Source organism: Oncorhynchus masou, chromosome 12 (assembly GCF_036934945.1).
Source record: "Oncorhynchus masou masou isolate Uvic2021 chromosome 12, UVic_Omas_1.1, whole genome shotgun sequence".
NCBI classification, from domain to species: domain Eukaryota; kingdom Metazoa; phylum Chordata; class Actinopteri; order Salmoniformes; family Salmonidae; genus Oncorhynchus; species Oncorhynchus masou.
Window position 1 is genome coordinate 63,140,933 of NC_088223.1, and position 16,399 is coordinate 63,157,331.

Below are 16,399 nucleotides of genomic sequence, written 5' to 3' on the forward strand. Positions count from 1 at the left end.
TTCAAAGATTGTATTGTTTGATGCCTGCTTCCTCAGAATTCCACACAGTGTTGAGAAGTTTGAAGTCACAAAGTGGGGAAGTTGGAATGCAGGAACATGGAGAAAAATAGATGATAATTTACACAGGTCACAATCAAGTCCCTGTCATCTTCATCATCAACATCCTCATTATCGTCCTCCTCATCATCATCCTCATTGTCCTCATCATCACCATCCTACTCATCATCATCCACATCCTCATCATCCATGTCCTCATCATCGTCCTCATCACCCACATCCTCATCATCATCATCCTCATCATCATCGTCCTCATCATCCACATCCTCATCATCGTCCTCACCATCATTGTCCTCATCGTCGTCCTCATCATCCACGTCCTCATCATCATCGTCCTCATCATCCACATCCTCATCATCATCGTCCTCATCATGAAACTACTCCTCGTCTTCGTTCGTAAGATGTACACAACAGGTGGGACATTTCTCTCCATCCTATCTTTTTCATTCCATCACCCTCTTGCAAGTAAGCATTTTGTCAGATGGTGTATAACGTGTATCCTGTACATAGACTAATACAACTCCTCCACCCATCCCCTCCCAGGTCTGTGGCTTTGGCGATCCAGGTCTGGGGACATGGGTCTGTTCTCAGCACGGCACAGCAGTGGCCCCTTGCCTCCGCACTCTGGAACAAGTAAACAGGCCTGTTCTTTATAGCTTTTACACGTCAATCCTCCAGCACATTCTCTTCATGTCCAAGTGCTGTAGGGCTGACATGCATCATTAATGAGCACTCAGTTAATCTAGTGATCCATACCAGAATCCTCTCTTGCTCTCTTGGTCTCTCTCTCAATTAGCTAGCTGGGCCATGGCAGATAGACCTGGGACAGAGAGGAACAATGTGGAGGAGAGGAAGATGAGAGAGAGCGGGTAAAGAGAGAAAACATTTACAAGGAAAGAAATAGAGCTGGTATTGCAAACGTATTGATGGAGCGGAGGACCAACTTTTAAAGTGGTCCGAATTAACTTTCTAGAGGATGTATGTTTTATTGTGATGTATGGATACTTTAGGCTACGGTAGACGACATCACGACATCAGCTAATACAACAGTGCTGTGATTGGGTCCCACTGGAGTGAAAGCCTCACACACCATAACAAATGTCTAACTGATTCAGTGGATTAAACTTTGCGCTGTACTGTAACAATAGGGCATCAACCGACACCCTTTCCTCTTGTGTTAGATAGGTGGGTTAATGGCGAGGACAGTAGACCTGTCCCTGAATCCCTCCTGTGTTCCCCAGTGCTTTAAAACGTCCTGCTTCACTAAAACACCGCCAATACTGTAACTGCATTGTACATCCTGTCCAGGTCGCCTTACAGATCTGACCTCATGCATATTTTAGTGCTCTTCGCCCCCAAACCTGTCCTGTAATGACGTTTCCCTGTGAACCATTCTGTTCCAGTGTACATCATTGTCCCATGTTAGGGCAGAGGTGCTTAAGACCACCACATCCTCTCTCTCTGCCTCTTTCTGTCAGTCCCCCCCCCCCATCTCTGACATGCCTGTCCCTTGGGACCTGGGGGGGGATGCTGCCCACTGCCCCACTTTGGCACCTGCGGAGCCAGGTCAAGTACACAGGATCCCTCCATCTCCCTCTGCTCTGGGAGAGAGGAATAGCCCTCTTCCAGCTTTGTATCTATAATTTGTGCTGTCAGTCAATGAAATATTTACCAGGAACCCTAAAGGCAATTACATTAAAGAGTGTGGTTAGACACCCCCTTCCCCTCAGCAGCCCCTCCGCGTGAACCTGCCGATTTGGTGAATGGTTACAATCTACAACCTTAGATTTTATACACCATCAATAATTCAACCTGCTTAAAAAAGAGGGGAAAATGGTAGGAAAGAGACAGAGGGGATTAAGGGGAAGTGAGGTGTGTGTGTGTGCTCTTTGAATTTGTCCATTTGCTTACCGTAGCAGAAATGTGGTCTTGTGGCAATGTCTTTACTCTATTGTTGAGAGGTGGACTGTATAGCCCCTCTCTGCCCCCCCTCCCTCCCCTCCCCCTTTCTAATGACATACTGTAATGTAACCACACACACACACAAACACACATTCATGGAATGGTGAGTGCAAAAATACTGTAGTTGTCATATTTCAGAATGTTAAGTGCTTTAAAATAAACAAACAATGAAAATGGAAGAACATAAACTGTTATTGTAGTGTTTATGCTATGAGAAAGCCATGAGGGAGGAGGGAGGGGGAGGGAGGGAGGGAGGGAGGGAGGGAGGGAGGGAGGGAGGGAGGGAGGGAGGGAGGGAGGGAGGGAAAGAAAGAAAGAAAGAAAGAAAGAAAGAAAGAAAGAAAGAAAGAAAGAAAGAAAGAAAGAAAGAAAGAAAGAAAGAAAGAAAGAAAGAAAGAAAGAAAGAAAGAAAGAAAGAAAGAAAGAAAGGGGAAAAGGAAGGGCGGGACAGAATGGACAGAGAGACAGTGAGCTGGCAGAAGAGTAAGAGCCCATTAAGAAACACTTTGGTATTTCAAGCAGATGCCAGAGCAGTATGATTCAGGACTAGAGCAGTGTGACTCGGGACCAGAGCAGTGTGATTCGGGACCAGCGCAGGTTCTCTCTCTCTCTCTCTCTCTCTCTCTCTCTCTCTCTCTCTCTCTCTCTCTCTCACCAACACACATATGTGATGTTGACAGTGGGGCTGGCAGGCAATGGGTGTTAGCAGGATTATTTACACAGTCATAATTTACAGCTGAGAGCAAGAGATCAGGATCATGACGTAAATGTGCTTGTGTATCTTTTACTTCTGCCTACCTGCCTCTCTGCTCCATTCTGCCAATCCAAGTGTCTATTTATGTCTGTGTGTGTTTCTCTGCCTTTTAAGTCATTCTCTTTGTTTGTCCATCAGTCTATCCCTCTCTCCCTGTCCGTCTGTCTGCTCCTCTACAGCTGGGCGGTTCACAGCCAACAGCCTAGCCTGTCTGTCTGTCCCAGAGGAAAGCCTCTCCCAGTGGAGGTGATGTATATTTGATGAGCGGGTGCCGCAGTCTTGCCGGAGAGGAGAGACATTTGCCGGGGGACAATGGCTGCAGCCTGAGCCTGCTACACCCCGACCGACACCATCACCACACTCAGGTTTCTGTTTCTGACTCACAGTCACATAGACTCCCTGTCCTATTATGCGGCCTACGCTCTGACAAGGCTGGGGTTTCACAGTTCTCTCTGTGTCTCCCTGACACGCACATGCAGGTCTGGGGTTTCAGATCCCCAATTAGAGCGATGGACGAAGCACAGACAATTAGATTTTTTAATAATACAGTAAGACTTCTTGTTGCACTTTTTCTTTCTGGTGCCTGGTGCTTGTTTCAATGGACACCAAATAAATGACCAGGTCATTGCTACTGTACATAACTATTGTTTCAGCATGTCATTTCTATGACAAACACCAGGTAAACAGCACATTGTAAGCATAACAAGACATATATATAGAACCTCTCTATAAAAGTTCACTATTTGGTTTTCCTGAGGTTGTCTCATTACTGACATGATGTGTATAGGAGCAAATGTCAGGAGGAAAGCCCTAGTTCTGTAAATGGGGTCCCTAGGAGAGCCCTACCCCACCAGGGGAAGGGAAAGACAAGTGCAGGGTGGGGGAACCATGCCTAGAGTGGGGGTCTATCTCCATCACTTCAGCCTTCTTGGATATACGCTGTGATTGACAGGTCTTGCTCCTTTGACCTGAGGTTCAACAGTAAAAATGTCATCATCCTCTCTGTGCTTTATATCCATTCTGACCTGTTTATTCTTTAATTGGGGATCCATACGGTGGTTCGAGCCACAAAGTAAATGAGCAATGATTAATTGATGTATTAATTGCTAGGAAAGCAAGGGGAAGGTGTCAGGGAGCATTATTGTGTGTGGTCGTCCATCTATTATTGATTTAAATCAGGAGCCTCTCTGAATCCACTGTTCACTGGAGTTATTTCACTGGTATGATATTGGTATTTAATTTCACTTAGGATATTACAAATTACTTTTCTTCACCTCATGCCATTTTAACTAAAATGCAGGGACTAAAATTACTTTTTTCATTCGAGCTTTGAATGCTCATTTGAAATTAAAAAAGCTTATGATGAGGTTATTACAGAAATTGGGACATAGAATAAAATCCATCCTATCCATCAGAAAACACAGCAACCTGCGCAACGCGTGGTGGGCGTGTTGTCCGTATGACAACCAGCCAATACCATTGCACCTGTCAAAATCCAGACTCCAAACGCATTGCATTGGAGTGGGTGGTGGTTTTGCCCTCAAGAGGTGTGGCTACACACACATTTCCCAGTAACATTTGGAGACAATAGGGAAAGGAGGGGGCGATTACCCATCTTTGGGGCGGGGCCAGTAAGACGTTATTTAACAGGTGGCTGCTAGGTATCCATACTACATACAGCCATTTACAACCAAAAGCAGAGGAGTCTGACTGGATAGAGAGAGATCTACAGGGGAGAAGACAGGAGGTTTAACCCTGTCATCATTACCATCACTACCATCACCTCAACCAACCAACCAACCGAACTTTCTATCAATTTGTTTAATCCTGAGACGATTCTAGTGACAACGGACCAACACGGAGCAAAACGAGGAAGACGGACAACGACCCTCACTAACTTCTGCAATCATGATGTCAATGAACAGCAAACAACCTTTCAGTATGCACCCCATACTGCACGAGCCCAAATACACGCCTCTGCAATCAACCTCAGAGGCCATCCGGAGGGCATGCATGCCCACTCACTCGGTGAGTTATCGTCTCATTCAAATGATCCAATTAGCAATAATGAAAAGTAGCCTTAAATGAAGGCGAGCATGCATGGGATATGGAGAATTGGGTGAACCCGAACGCTAAACGCTTATATATTATATGCCAAATAATGTGATTTGCCTGATCAGATATTTCGTATTGCTCATATGTCAAACTCTTCTCATTCCAAGGTGCAGAGAAATGATTTATCTTGAAAGATTCTTCCTTGACGAATAATCAAATGTGACGGTTGAATATTTGGATGATACCAGGCTGATATAGTCTTTGAGTGATATGAAATTAACTCACCCGTTTGGATATTTGGACAATTTATTTTAAGAAATGTGCCTTATTAACCGTTCCCCTCTCTGCCTCTCCTGTTCCTCTCCATCTCACAGCTGCAGAGCAACATCTTCGCCGGCTTCGATGAGACTTTACTGCAGAGGGCGGAAGCGCTGGCAGCGGTGGATATCGCAAAGAGCCACCCTTATAAACCAGACGCGACCTACCACACCATGACCACGATGACCAGCATGGCCTGCACCCCCACCTCATCCTCGGCCCACCTCCACCACCCGTCCGTGCTCACCTCGCACCACCACCACCATCACCCCCATCACCAGGGCTCTCAGGGTCTGGATGGTGACCTGCTGGACCACCTGACCCCCGGCATGTCTGTCTCCCTGGGAGGAATGCCCAGCTCCGACGTCTGCTCCACTGCCTCCCATCCACACGCTCACATGTCCGCCATAAATCACATGCAGCAACACCACCACCACCAACAGGCAATGAACATGCACCCCCACAGCATGGGCTCGCACACCTCGCTGGGCGGCGGCGTGGACTCAGAGCCAGACCCCCGGGAGCTGGAGTCGTTTGCAGAGCGGTTCAAGCAGAGGCGGATCAAGCTGGGGGTGACGCAGGCGGACGTGGGCTCTGCCCTGGCGAACCTTAAAATCCCCGGGGTTGGTTGCCTCAGTCAGAGCACGATTTGCCGGTTCGAATCGCTCACCTTGTCTCATAACAACATGGTGGCCCTGAAACCCATCCTGGAAGCGTGGCTGGAGGAGGCGGAGAGGGCGCAGCGGGAGAAAATGACCAAGCCAGAGATTTTCAACGGAGGAGACAAGAAGAGAAAACGCACCTCCATCGCTGCTCCCGAGAAGCGCTCCTTGGAGGCATATTTCGCCGTGCAGCCGAGGCCCTCGTCTGAGAAGATTGCAGCAATAGCCGAGAAACTGGACCTGAAAAAGAACGTGGTCAGGGTGTGGTTTTGCAATCAGAGGCAAAAGCAGAAAAGGATGAAGTTTTCTGCGACACACTAGGAAAATACAGAGCAAAACTTTCCTCGAATAGACAAATCCGAAGCAAATAAGCAAACGGCTACGGTCCATCGAGGCTAGCAGACAAGATGGGTTTCGTCCCTTTGAATTGGGATAAAGACTTGACAACCAACATCCACCGGGGCAAAACGTATACCTTTTGAAATTGAAAACTGAACGTCGATGAATACAATACAGTGAAATAGGAGATCGACATCATTATACTCCATGGAGGCGGAAAAGAGAAAACCCACCTCTTAACTCATGGCAATTATTGTACAAAAATGGAAATCGAATAATAATTGTTATTATTCTCTTGAGTCAGAATAACTATTTTATATTTATCATTGTACATATTTGTGAATATGCTACATTTCACCTGTGTGTGAAGAGCGCATCGAATTCGTTCTTTTTTCAAAAACCGAATTGTTGTTTGCGGAAGATAACTGATGATTAGGGCGTAATGTTGTCATCATTGTATGTGTCTCAGAGATGGTTGGCTCTCCGTAACACGGGGGTATAGTTGTAATCATTCATTGCATGGTTTACTTGTAGGGCGTTAGCTGTGAGTTAATAGTTCTAAAAGCCCATCTGAATGCATTGCAATAAGAGAGCATACACACGGGCAATCGCACGTACACGCGGACATACACAGTATAGTCTACTATCTGTCTACCTCATTACGCTAGTGTTGGCACATTCATGGTCATTTTGGACTGTAGGAGTATAAAACACAATAAACTAATCGTTTCTTCGTTTTTTTGTTTTATCCACGAAGTTATGGTTGAATTAGATGACTCACAGAAAGAAAACATGGTGTATGTCTGTACTAATTTCACTGCAATGATGCTTTGACAATCAAATTATTTTGAATAATTACTTTGTAAAACGTCCATTTTATGTCCTCACATGAAAACGAAAATATTTTTGTTCTTTTAAAAATTATTATTATTAATAATAATATTGGTAAATGAATGGAAATATTGGTTATGTTGTATTCCCAGAGTTCAGTGCACTTTGTAGATATTCTAAACATGAGGAATTGTTGACTTATTTATATTTTTTACCGTTTTACTTAGTTTGGTTTATTATTATTTACCTATTTATTTATTTATTTTAACTTAACTTATTTAAAATACAACGTATATTTCATTTGTGAAGGTGTGCTTAAATGTGTCTGTGTAAGCGACAGAAACTAAAATAAACCATGCACGTTTTACCTCATCTTCTCCTATCAGTTTTTTTAAAGTAAATTTATCAACAGTCTCAATTCGATGTCTGTTCGTCTGTTAGAACGGAGAGCATCTGGTTCTTTGAAATGGGAGAACACACTCGGGGTGGGAGGTTGACGGATCAGTTGTGGAACCATTTTAAGCTATTTCTGAGTGGGCTATGGACAGGACTTTATAAAAGCGACGTCAATGATCAAAGCAAATGATCATATGCATGATTCAATTCGATGTTGATCAATGTTTACTTTATTATGCTCCTTTTTAATTCAGAATCAGTTTTTTTATTGATCTGATTGAATAAGAAATAACACTTAGTTAGAATATGTAATCATTGGGAGGGCATATATTAGACTAAGCTAGTCCATGTGTTATTATGACGTTACATTTTTCCCTAGTACCTATAGAAAATCCCACATCAAACGTTAAGAAGAAAACAATTTATTCCTCGGACGTCAAAATAACTTTGAAATAGACCCAAGTCTCGTCATAAACTGGGGCCTTCAAGGGTTTAGGTCATGAACGTAAGGACATCAGACCAAATACACGTTGCTTTGAATTATTTAAAGGTAAACTGAGGATGGCACCATAAAATGTTCAATAGTTTATTTATTCGTTGATGCAGTCAGATTCAGGCCAATAAGACTGGACTATCACTTTGAAGCAAAACAACATTTAGAGGAAAGTTCAGAATGTAAAGTGTACTACAACCGTTGGAGTAAATGCATTGGTAATCAATCAATTATGAATATCAGCTTCTCATTTATTTTGACAAGTCCTTTCCACATGTGTGCATAATCATTGAGTTCCAGCTCGTTCATCCCGACCCTGCAGTCCGTGTGGAGCCTCTGCAGTCAGATGCGAAAGAAGAGAGACATGACAGACGTTGACTGACATAGTTTATCAGTCCAGAAAATGTCAGGGGTTCCAGGGCTCTCCCTCGTGTTCAGCAGGTGGTTTCATGCCTGTAAAACTCGTTATTAATGAATAATAAATACCAGCTGTTATGATACTATTGATTTTTGTATGTTTGTTAAGAAGGAGATCTCGCGCAGAAGGAAATGGTAGTGTTGTCCAACATGCGCCCGGGTCCTCTCCCCTCGGAGCAATTCAATACAATCATTCTGTTAGCAGACGGAACTTTTTGATGTGACACATCAGGAGGGTTGCCACTAAGGACGAAATAGACTGGGGTGAATGAGGAAATGTTACAATAGAAATAATGATACAAAAATAAAATTAAAAAACAATGGCAGCATAATATCACTAACAGCAGCTACACTTAAGCAATACAATCAAAATAGCTGGTTGCAAAATATATAGGCCTATGGAGCCACCCCAGATTTGTCCCCTAGGGGACTTGGCAGCCCCTACATCTCAAAATATTAATTAATATTTCTCTTACAGTTAATTTAGTTAATAGCCCATAGCATTCCAAAGTTAGAGCTGAAAGTCTGGCACCAGCGCCACTATCGCCAATATTGCTGCCATTTTAGGTTACTGGCATGTCAGGTTAGCTCAATCGCCAATTTCTCAGCCTCTGAGTGTCACAGGAACACAACATTTTGACCGAATAACAAAAAAATCATGACAACTTGCTATGAAAGACATTGATCAAAATAACTTTAAAAACATGAAAACAGGAAAGTCAATCAAATTTTACGAAATGCATGTGTGAATTGTTTGTAATATCTGCTTATTTTGGGGAATTTGAATAATGTACTTGTGCGTTAGAGAAGGTTAATTAAATAAAAAGTGTTAGATAGTATCTTTACAACCATTATTAGCAATTTGGGGTAAAAAAAAATAATACACCATGTGGGCGCTTTTAAGCAAAACATATGTTGGCGCTTTTAAGGGTTATTTAAACTGGACTCCAAAGTTCTGGTATATGACAGGCTTTAAATGCAGACCTTTAATTCTGAATATTGCATTCAGGACAGAAACTCCTCACCCATAGCCTATAATGAATGTGCTTTCTCAATATTGACAAATATTTTGCCCTACTATCGAAAGGCATGTGCCGGTATGCTGACCTAACAAAGAATGTAGTACATCACTGCGTCAATTACTTATTTATAATTGAACCGTACTCCAATTGATGCGTATAAATTATATATAAATAACCATTTATAATCAAGGTTAGCTGTGTATCGAATTTAACTGTTGGTGTTGGCTCTGGAACAGCAAGTATAAGATATAAATTGAAGAATCATGAATAATAGCTTTATCAAGCTATCTGGCAGTCATGCAGTTCAGGATGTAGCCTACAAAATGCTTAAAAAGATGATAAAAATACAGTCATTTTTAGATCACTATACTCTGGCGCTCCGAGTCACTGTTCTAAAGTCATAGTGCATGCTTGTTTCAGGGGTGACCTGGCCGCTCTTTAAAAGGGAAATCCCACCCCTTTTCAAACTCATATTCATTATCTCCAGCACAATACCAGTGTCTACATTTGTGAAAAAGGCACATTTCGAGGTTTTGCAGAAACACATATAAAGTTCGAAAGTTATACCCCATGACGTCATCAAAAGTTAAACAGTGATTTTCAAAAGCTATAAGATTCACGGTGACATGGGGAACAAGAAAAGACCCTCCCCCTGGCTACAAACTCATTGCAAGTTTTGAAAATCACTGTTAAAAAAAAACTTTAATCCTACCCTGTGATGTCACAGAAAAGCATGTTTTATTACCTTTCTTCTTATCTTTTTAATCACAAATCATAGAAATGCGCTGTTTTCACATAGACACTGGTTTCGTGCTTGATATATAATATGAGGTTGAACAGTGGCGGAATTACCCTATAAGTACCCCACATAGTTTCATGTTTGTTTTTCATTTGTCCTATAGATCTAGGTAATTGTAGGCAGCCTATATTAATGCTAGTTATATAGCCTATGATGTTATTTGCATATTCCGAGCCCGAGCTCTATAGCCCAAACCTGCACACGTTGATTCTATCCGAGGCCTAATTTGTCTCTGCCGAGTGGAGCAGATAGTCCTGGATGAGTGAATCCCAAGACAGTCCTCGTTAATTGTGTGACTTAAATAATTAACACGTGGAAGGCCTTATTGTCTCGTTTTTGTTTTCCTGTACAATCCAAAACAAGAGCATTGCTACGCAAATCAGATTCCTTCCGCTCAAACCGGCAGAGGCTGATGTGAACACACGGATAACTTTTGTCAGCCAATGTTGGTAAAGGGCACGCACACAACAACACACAGTTTCAAGCACATAGCTTCATCACCAATACACTGTATATGTTTATTTTGTATGATTAGGCCTAAAACACAGAATTGCTGATATTGTTATGTCTGGATGCTAGATTCATTTATAAGGCTAACATTTGTTTGGCCAAGACCATTATATTACAAACATGATGCAATCAACTGCCGCTGCTACACCTTCATATCCCACACTGATCGAATAATGTCTGCCAAACCTCAATGTGATGATTTGTTCATAGGGGAATTCAGGCTATACGGCTTCACTCAGCGGAATACACCTGTCAGTCTACATCTTCAGATTCGCATGGCCTTTAAAAAGCATGTACATTATTTACTAACCATTCAAAGAAAATACCATACGCCTATGATAGATGTCAAATATACGGAGTGGAAAAACGACACTTTCAGTCTTGCGAGTGTATTTTGTAACAATGCATTATAAGGGATAAGACTGCGCAAACATATAAGCATATAATTCTACACGTTAGGATTCATCCCCCTGGTTCTTCTCTGACTAGTGTTTCCCATGAAGCGGAAAGCACATTTTCATAAATAGACCTTGGCCAAGCGCTGCGTATGAAATTTTAATGAAGCCCGAGTCTTGAGTGCAGCGCCAGGGCCTTGGAGATTCGTTGCTCTGTTACATTACTATGGCTTTCTCCTCGCTCGCAAACGCACACAGCAGCCACTACTGTAGCGCGAGGCCGGCTGCACTATCGACAGCCTGGTTTGGGGAGGGGGCTGATTTTCGGTATATTTCTAGTGTCTTTCTTAAGGGGCAGGCGGACACACACACACACACACACACACACACACACACACACACACACACACACACACACACACACACACACACACACACACACACACACACACACACACACACACACACACACACACACACACGTCATAGGAAGTGTTCAATCCCAGCGATGCAATATTTATCTGCGACGTTAATATATAAACCCCGCGTTCATCAGCGCGTTTGGGGGCTTGGGCCTACATTTAGGCAGGAACAAACACACTAAACGCGAATAATTTGGAAACCTGCACCATTGCTGCGAAGCCACGAGAACATGGGTGTTTTGCCTGTTGCGAGGGCAAGAAAGGAGGCGCATAGGCCTGGCTCCACTATAACGCGCTGATAAAATGCTTTGCAGGAATGGAGGTGAGACTAAGTGGAGATCAAATTGATGTTGACAATATGAACAATCGAATATCTTTGTAGCGTTTTTTTGCTTCTGGTTCGAATAAGAGGGCATAAAATAAATAACAAATAGGGCCTATGAATAATTTGATCTCTCCCGAGCATGTCAAGACACGCAATATGCTGAAAATATGCATATTCGACAGCAATTAAAACATGGCGTCATAATAGGGAACATTGTATAGCAAATCAAGCCTAATTAACGTCAGGGGCGGGCCAGGCGGCTGATCAAACGCGGGAGTTATGAGTTTTAATGGGCTCAGAACATCCCAAATAATGCTGAGGGAAACCTTATATGCGTCTCATTCTGAAAGAACAATGTCTTTATTGTAAATCAACAGATCTCAGGGAAATGAGGCCGTATTCCACTAGGACTAAAACTGTAAACTGAGTAAACATTTAGATATTTTAGTAGACGCTCTTATCCAGAGTGACTTACACGAGGAAGTATGGCAAAGTACCTTTCTCATGGGCACATAAAGATATTTTTCAACTAGTCTGCTCGGGGATTCGAAAAAGCGACCTTTCGGTTATTGGGCCGCTAAACTATACCTGCCGACATACAACAAACATACAAAATACAGTCACTGTAGAATGAATAAACTATAAGGAGGTACATGGATAAACGATTTTAACTACTTAATACTTGTAATAATATAGCTTAACTAATATGAGGATCGCAAGCCTTTCAAATAATTATATGAAGACATATCTCCGATTGGCCTAATAAAATGTCTTCCTTATCTCAAACTAAAGTGTATGCTGGACGCCATTGACATATCATAAGGCTATCTTTCAATTATGAATAATTTGAAAATATGATCAATATTTGAAAATATGATCAATTTAAAACTGCAAAGATTCTGGGATACACAACATCAATTGATGACATGCTCTTAGTCTATGCATTCAAATGATGATATCGACAGCATAAAAACACACAAGACTCCAACTCAATGACAACATATCTTTCTCTGCTATTCAAACAGGTTCAGATATTTAAGCCTTGGCTGGACTCTCGTTCAATGACCCGTGTGTGGAGCGCCCGCATTCTAGGTGAAGAGTTATAGGCTTGGGAAACATGTTGATTTCATGGGGATGGATTCGGGACTCCTCCGGAGTATAGGATCTTTCCATACACACTGAAACTGGATATCTTGCTTACTCCACATACACTCTCCGAACCACATAGGCTGTAGGCCTAGCAGCATTCGCAAAGCAGGGATATAGTCAGTGACAGGGATGACTGAGTTTGGCCCATATAACAAGAAAGGTACATAAATGTCTAAATTAGTTATGTGGGCTAGAACTAAATATTTTTCAAACAACACCACATTTTGTTTGCAGGTAAAAGTACATTAAAAGGGCTTTCAAATCATGTGTGTGTGTGTTTTTTGTTGTTGTTTTTTTGTTTTATTTTCAAATACATTAAAATATGCTGCACCAAACAAGTAAAATATAAAACAGAAATGAAGAGAATAAAGAACTAGGTGTGAAATAGATTCAGGCTAAATGTATTCAATGTATTATGTATTAACATAATCTTAAAATATTAATAGAATAACAATACGAACTATTATTATTGCTATTATTAGTGCATGCATCAATATTGCTTGTTATTGTCTAGATAATTCAGCACCTAGTTATAGCAACTATAAGACATGCTCCACACTGCCGACCAGTTACAGCAACATGCTGCAGGTGCTGGAACGAACTTCAGGTAAATAAAAACACACACACACACACACACACACACACACACACACACACACACACACACACACACACACACACACACACACACACACACACACACGAAGAAATATTTTTAGAATCATTATATAATATATAATAGAATAAAGTATATTATATCCTTATTCCTCGTGGCCAGTCACCATTAAAAAAACTTCCACGCTCTTCATGTCACTTAACATACGATAAAGTGAATACATCATGGAGGTGGTGCGGCAGGTAGCGTAGTGGTAAGCGCGAGCCGCCAAGGTAAAACAAATCTGTCGCTCTGCCCCTAAACAAGGCACTGTTCCCCGGTAAACCGTCTTTGCAAAAAAAAATTTGTTCATAACTGACTTGCCTAGTTGAAAACAGGCGCAACTTTAAGTTTGTTCCACCTGAGTCAGAGACCACTATCATGACACACCAAATGTGTTTGATGGATCGTGGGAAAAGAGCAGGGATAGGCTTTTGTAGCTTTTCCAAGCAATGTCCTCCAATGGTGCGACTGCTGTCGGCATCCAAAGATTATCCAACTTGAAAAAACGCTTGGAGGTAAGGATGACAGCAGTGGCGTAGTCTATGGCGATAAGGATATAATTTAGTATTGATCTCTACATAACGCATTGATGTGAATCACCCCGCAGCTCTCTAATTTAGCTTTTTTGCGCCTTACGGATTGTGGTTCATAAATCTAAATATATCGAAAAGTTTAAGCTAAAAGTTTAATCATTGTTTTTGAAAGCAGTGGACAGCCAGTGAAAAATGCGCTCTTGCAACAGCTGCATCGTGTGGATCCCAGCATATGGAATGAAAGTAGGGCTTTTATTAATCAATCTAACTAATGCCGAAAAACAAATACATCCATAGACCTAACGGACACATGCTCAAACTCACACACTTTGATAGACTTAAAGGGGAAGTCTGTAGTTGCTTCATCCATTTTTTAACTTATAAATTACATATATTAATGTGAAGATATAATGTAATCTTATTATTTATTTGTAAAACAAACAGTAGATTGCGATGAGTTAGAAGAACACATAACCAACCCATAAAGTACAATTTAACGTGCATGTATGGCCAGCTATGTCAACTTTATAACATTGATTATCCTGCAATAGATGTCGTTCAATTGGTAACATACCCCTTTGTCTTCTTCTAAAAATGAATCTAAAAGTAACTGAATGTAATCAGATTACGTTAATGAGTTTTGGTAATCCAAAAGTTACGTTCCTGATTTCAATTTTGGACAGGTAACTAGTAACTGTAACGGATTACATTTAGAAAGTAACCTGCCCAACCCTGCCTATAGGCAGGTCTATGATTAAATTCAAGAACGTTTCTGATATTGAGTACTAAAAGGCCTATGAATGTCCAGGTAAACCTTTAAGAATAAACATATTCGATTATTTAAATATGGATGCATTGTACAACATAATAAGTAATTAATGTCAACGAATATCTTCTGCTACAATGTAATTTAGGTGGCTTGGCTAAAAACTCTTACCGGATGCTGCTTTATTTGGTTATAATAGAATGCTTACTTTTCATTGGTAACCCGTCTTATAATGCACTCTATTTGATCAATTTGAATATTATAACCTAACATTTCTGAAAACGTATGAATTAGCTAGGCTTTCTACATATGTAGGCTACTTATTATGGTTGCAGTTAAAAATATTTCTGTATCACAGGCAAAAATTAGCAACCACATAAATCCCCAAAGCAGCCCAAATATTTTAACCCGAAAGGGAATGTGACTAAAAAAAAACAGATCTAAATTTTAACTCCGATTGAATTTTAAGAAATGTGTTGAAAGTTCAAAGAAATGTGTATAGCCTTCTAATCATATGTCATAAATAATGTATTATAAACTGACAAGATGCCCCAGTCTACCACCGTCCAGTGCAACATAAACCCGTTTACAGCCGGACACCAGCTAAACACATCCGTTTAGTTAAAGTACAATTTTAATGAAATGAAATTAATTGAGGATGGTTATTTCTGGTTAAGCATCTCGGAGTAAATAGATGCAGTGAGGACTGACATCCTCCTCTCATGTGCTGAAAGGCCATGCTATCGCAGGGCAATCGATACAAATTCAATGAGCTGCTAAAGGAATGTTCAAGGGTTAGCAGGCACATAACCATGTATATGAAAATATAGGTTATATACTGTAGATAATTACACATATCAACATTAAAATAACGTCCTATTATTTAAAACATATATTAGGTTATTTACATACATCTCTATAAGAATGTTTACAATTAGAAAATCATGATATCACTATCAGTTTGAATAGAAAAATAGCAGATATAAACCATAATTACAGTTTATCGGTACTCTTTAAACGCACCACACTGACAGAACCCAGCACTGTGTGTGTGTATGTGTGTGGGTCTGTGTAAGGAGCTATGTGTACGGGGCTGTGATGGGGGGTGGGTATTCGTTCTCTGTTGGCCACATTTCTCTGCCCTATATATTTCCGCCTCGCTTCCCATAGGGAGAGCCCAGCTCATCCAGCCCAGGCCAGCCCGGCCCGCCTGCTTGCCTCTGCCTCTGCACTGCTCTCAGCTAGAGGGAGAGCTGACCGGTTGAAGAAGCGCTACTTTCTTGTCTTCGTGATGAATAATGCAGAACTCGGAGGCCAGCAAATTTCCAGTGAAATACCAATTTGATGAACCAATGTTTCCACCCTCCGCCAGCTCCACTCAGTGCAGGGGAGTGGGACAGGATCAGCAAGCACAGCAATTAAAAGAGGAGAGCCGCGTGGTCAGTGCAGGGTCAGCGGAAGATACGGCCAAGTACTGTACACACAAATACTGCTCTTTTACATATATCTATCATAACAACCTGCTCTGACAAAATA

General features: G+C 41.5%; 1 protein-coding gene across 1 annotated transcript; it reads left to right on the top strand.

Annotated features, from left to right (window-relative positions):
- The first annotated feature begins 4,681 nt into the window (after positions 1 to 4,681).
- LOC135549192 (brain-specific homeobox/POU domain protein 3-like) lies at positions 4,682 to 7,345 on the top strand. Its single transcript, XM_064979229.1, has 2 exons — positions 4,682 to 4,801; positions 5,203 to 7,345. Exons 1-2 carry the CDS (start codon positions 4,682 to 4,684, stop codon positions 6,127 to 6,129), a joined length of 1,047 nt encoding a protein of 348 aa, XP_064835301.1. The 3' UTR covers positions 6,130 to 7,345.
- The last annotated feature ends 9,054 nt before the right edge of the window (positions 7,346 to 16,399 follow it).

Bases quoted from the DNA above. Each gene is read 5' to 3' on its own strand.
- LOC135549192 (XM_064979229.1), top strand. From the start codon at position 4,682: ATGATGTCAATGAACAGCAAACAACCTTTCAGTATGCACCCCATACTG. The intron at 4,802-5,202 runs GTGAGTTATCGT...TCCATCTCACAG, and splicing joins CATGCATGCCCACTCACTCG to CTGCAGAGCAACATCTTCGC.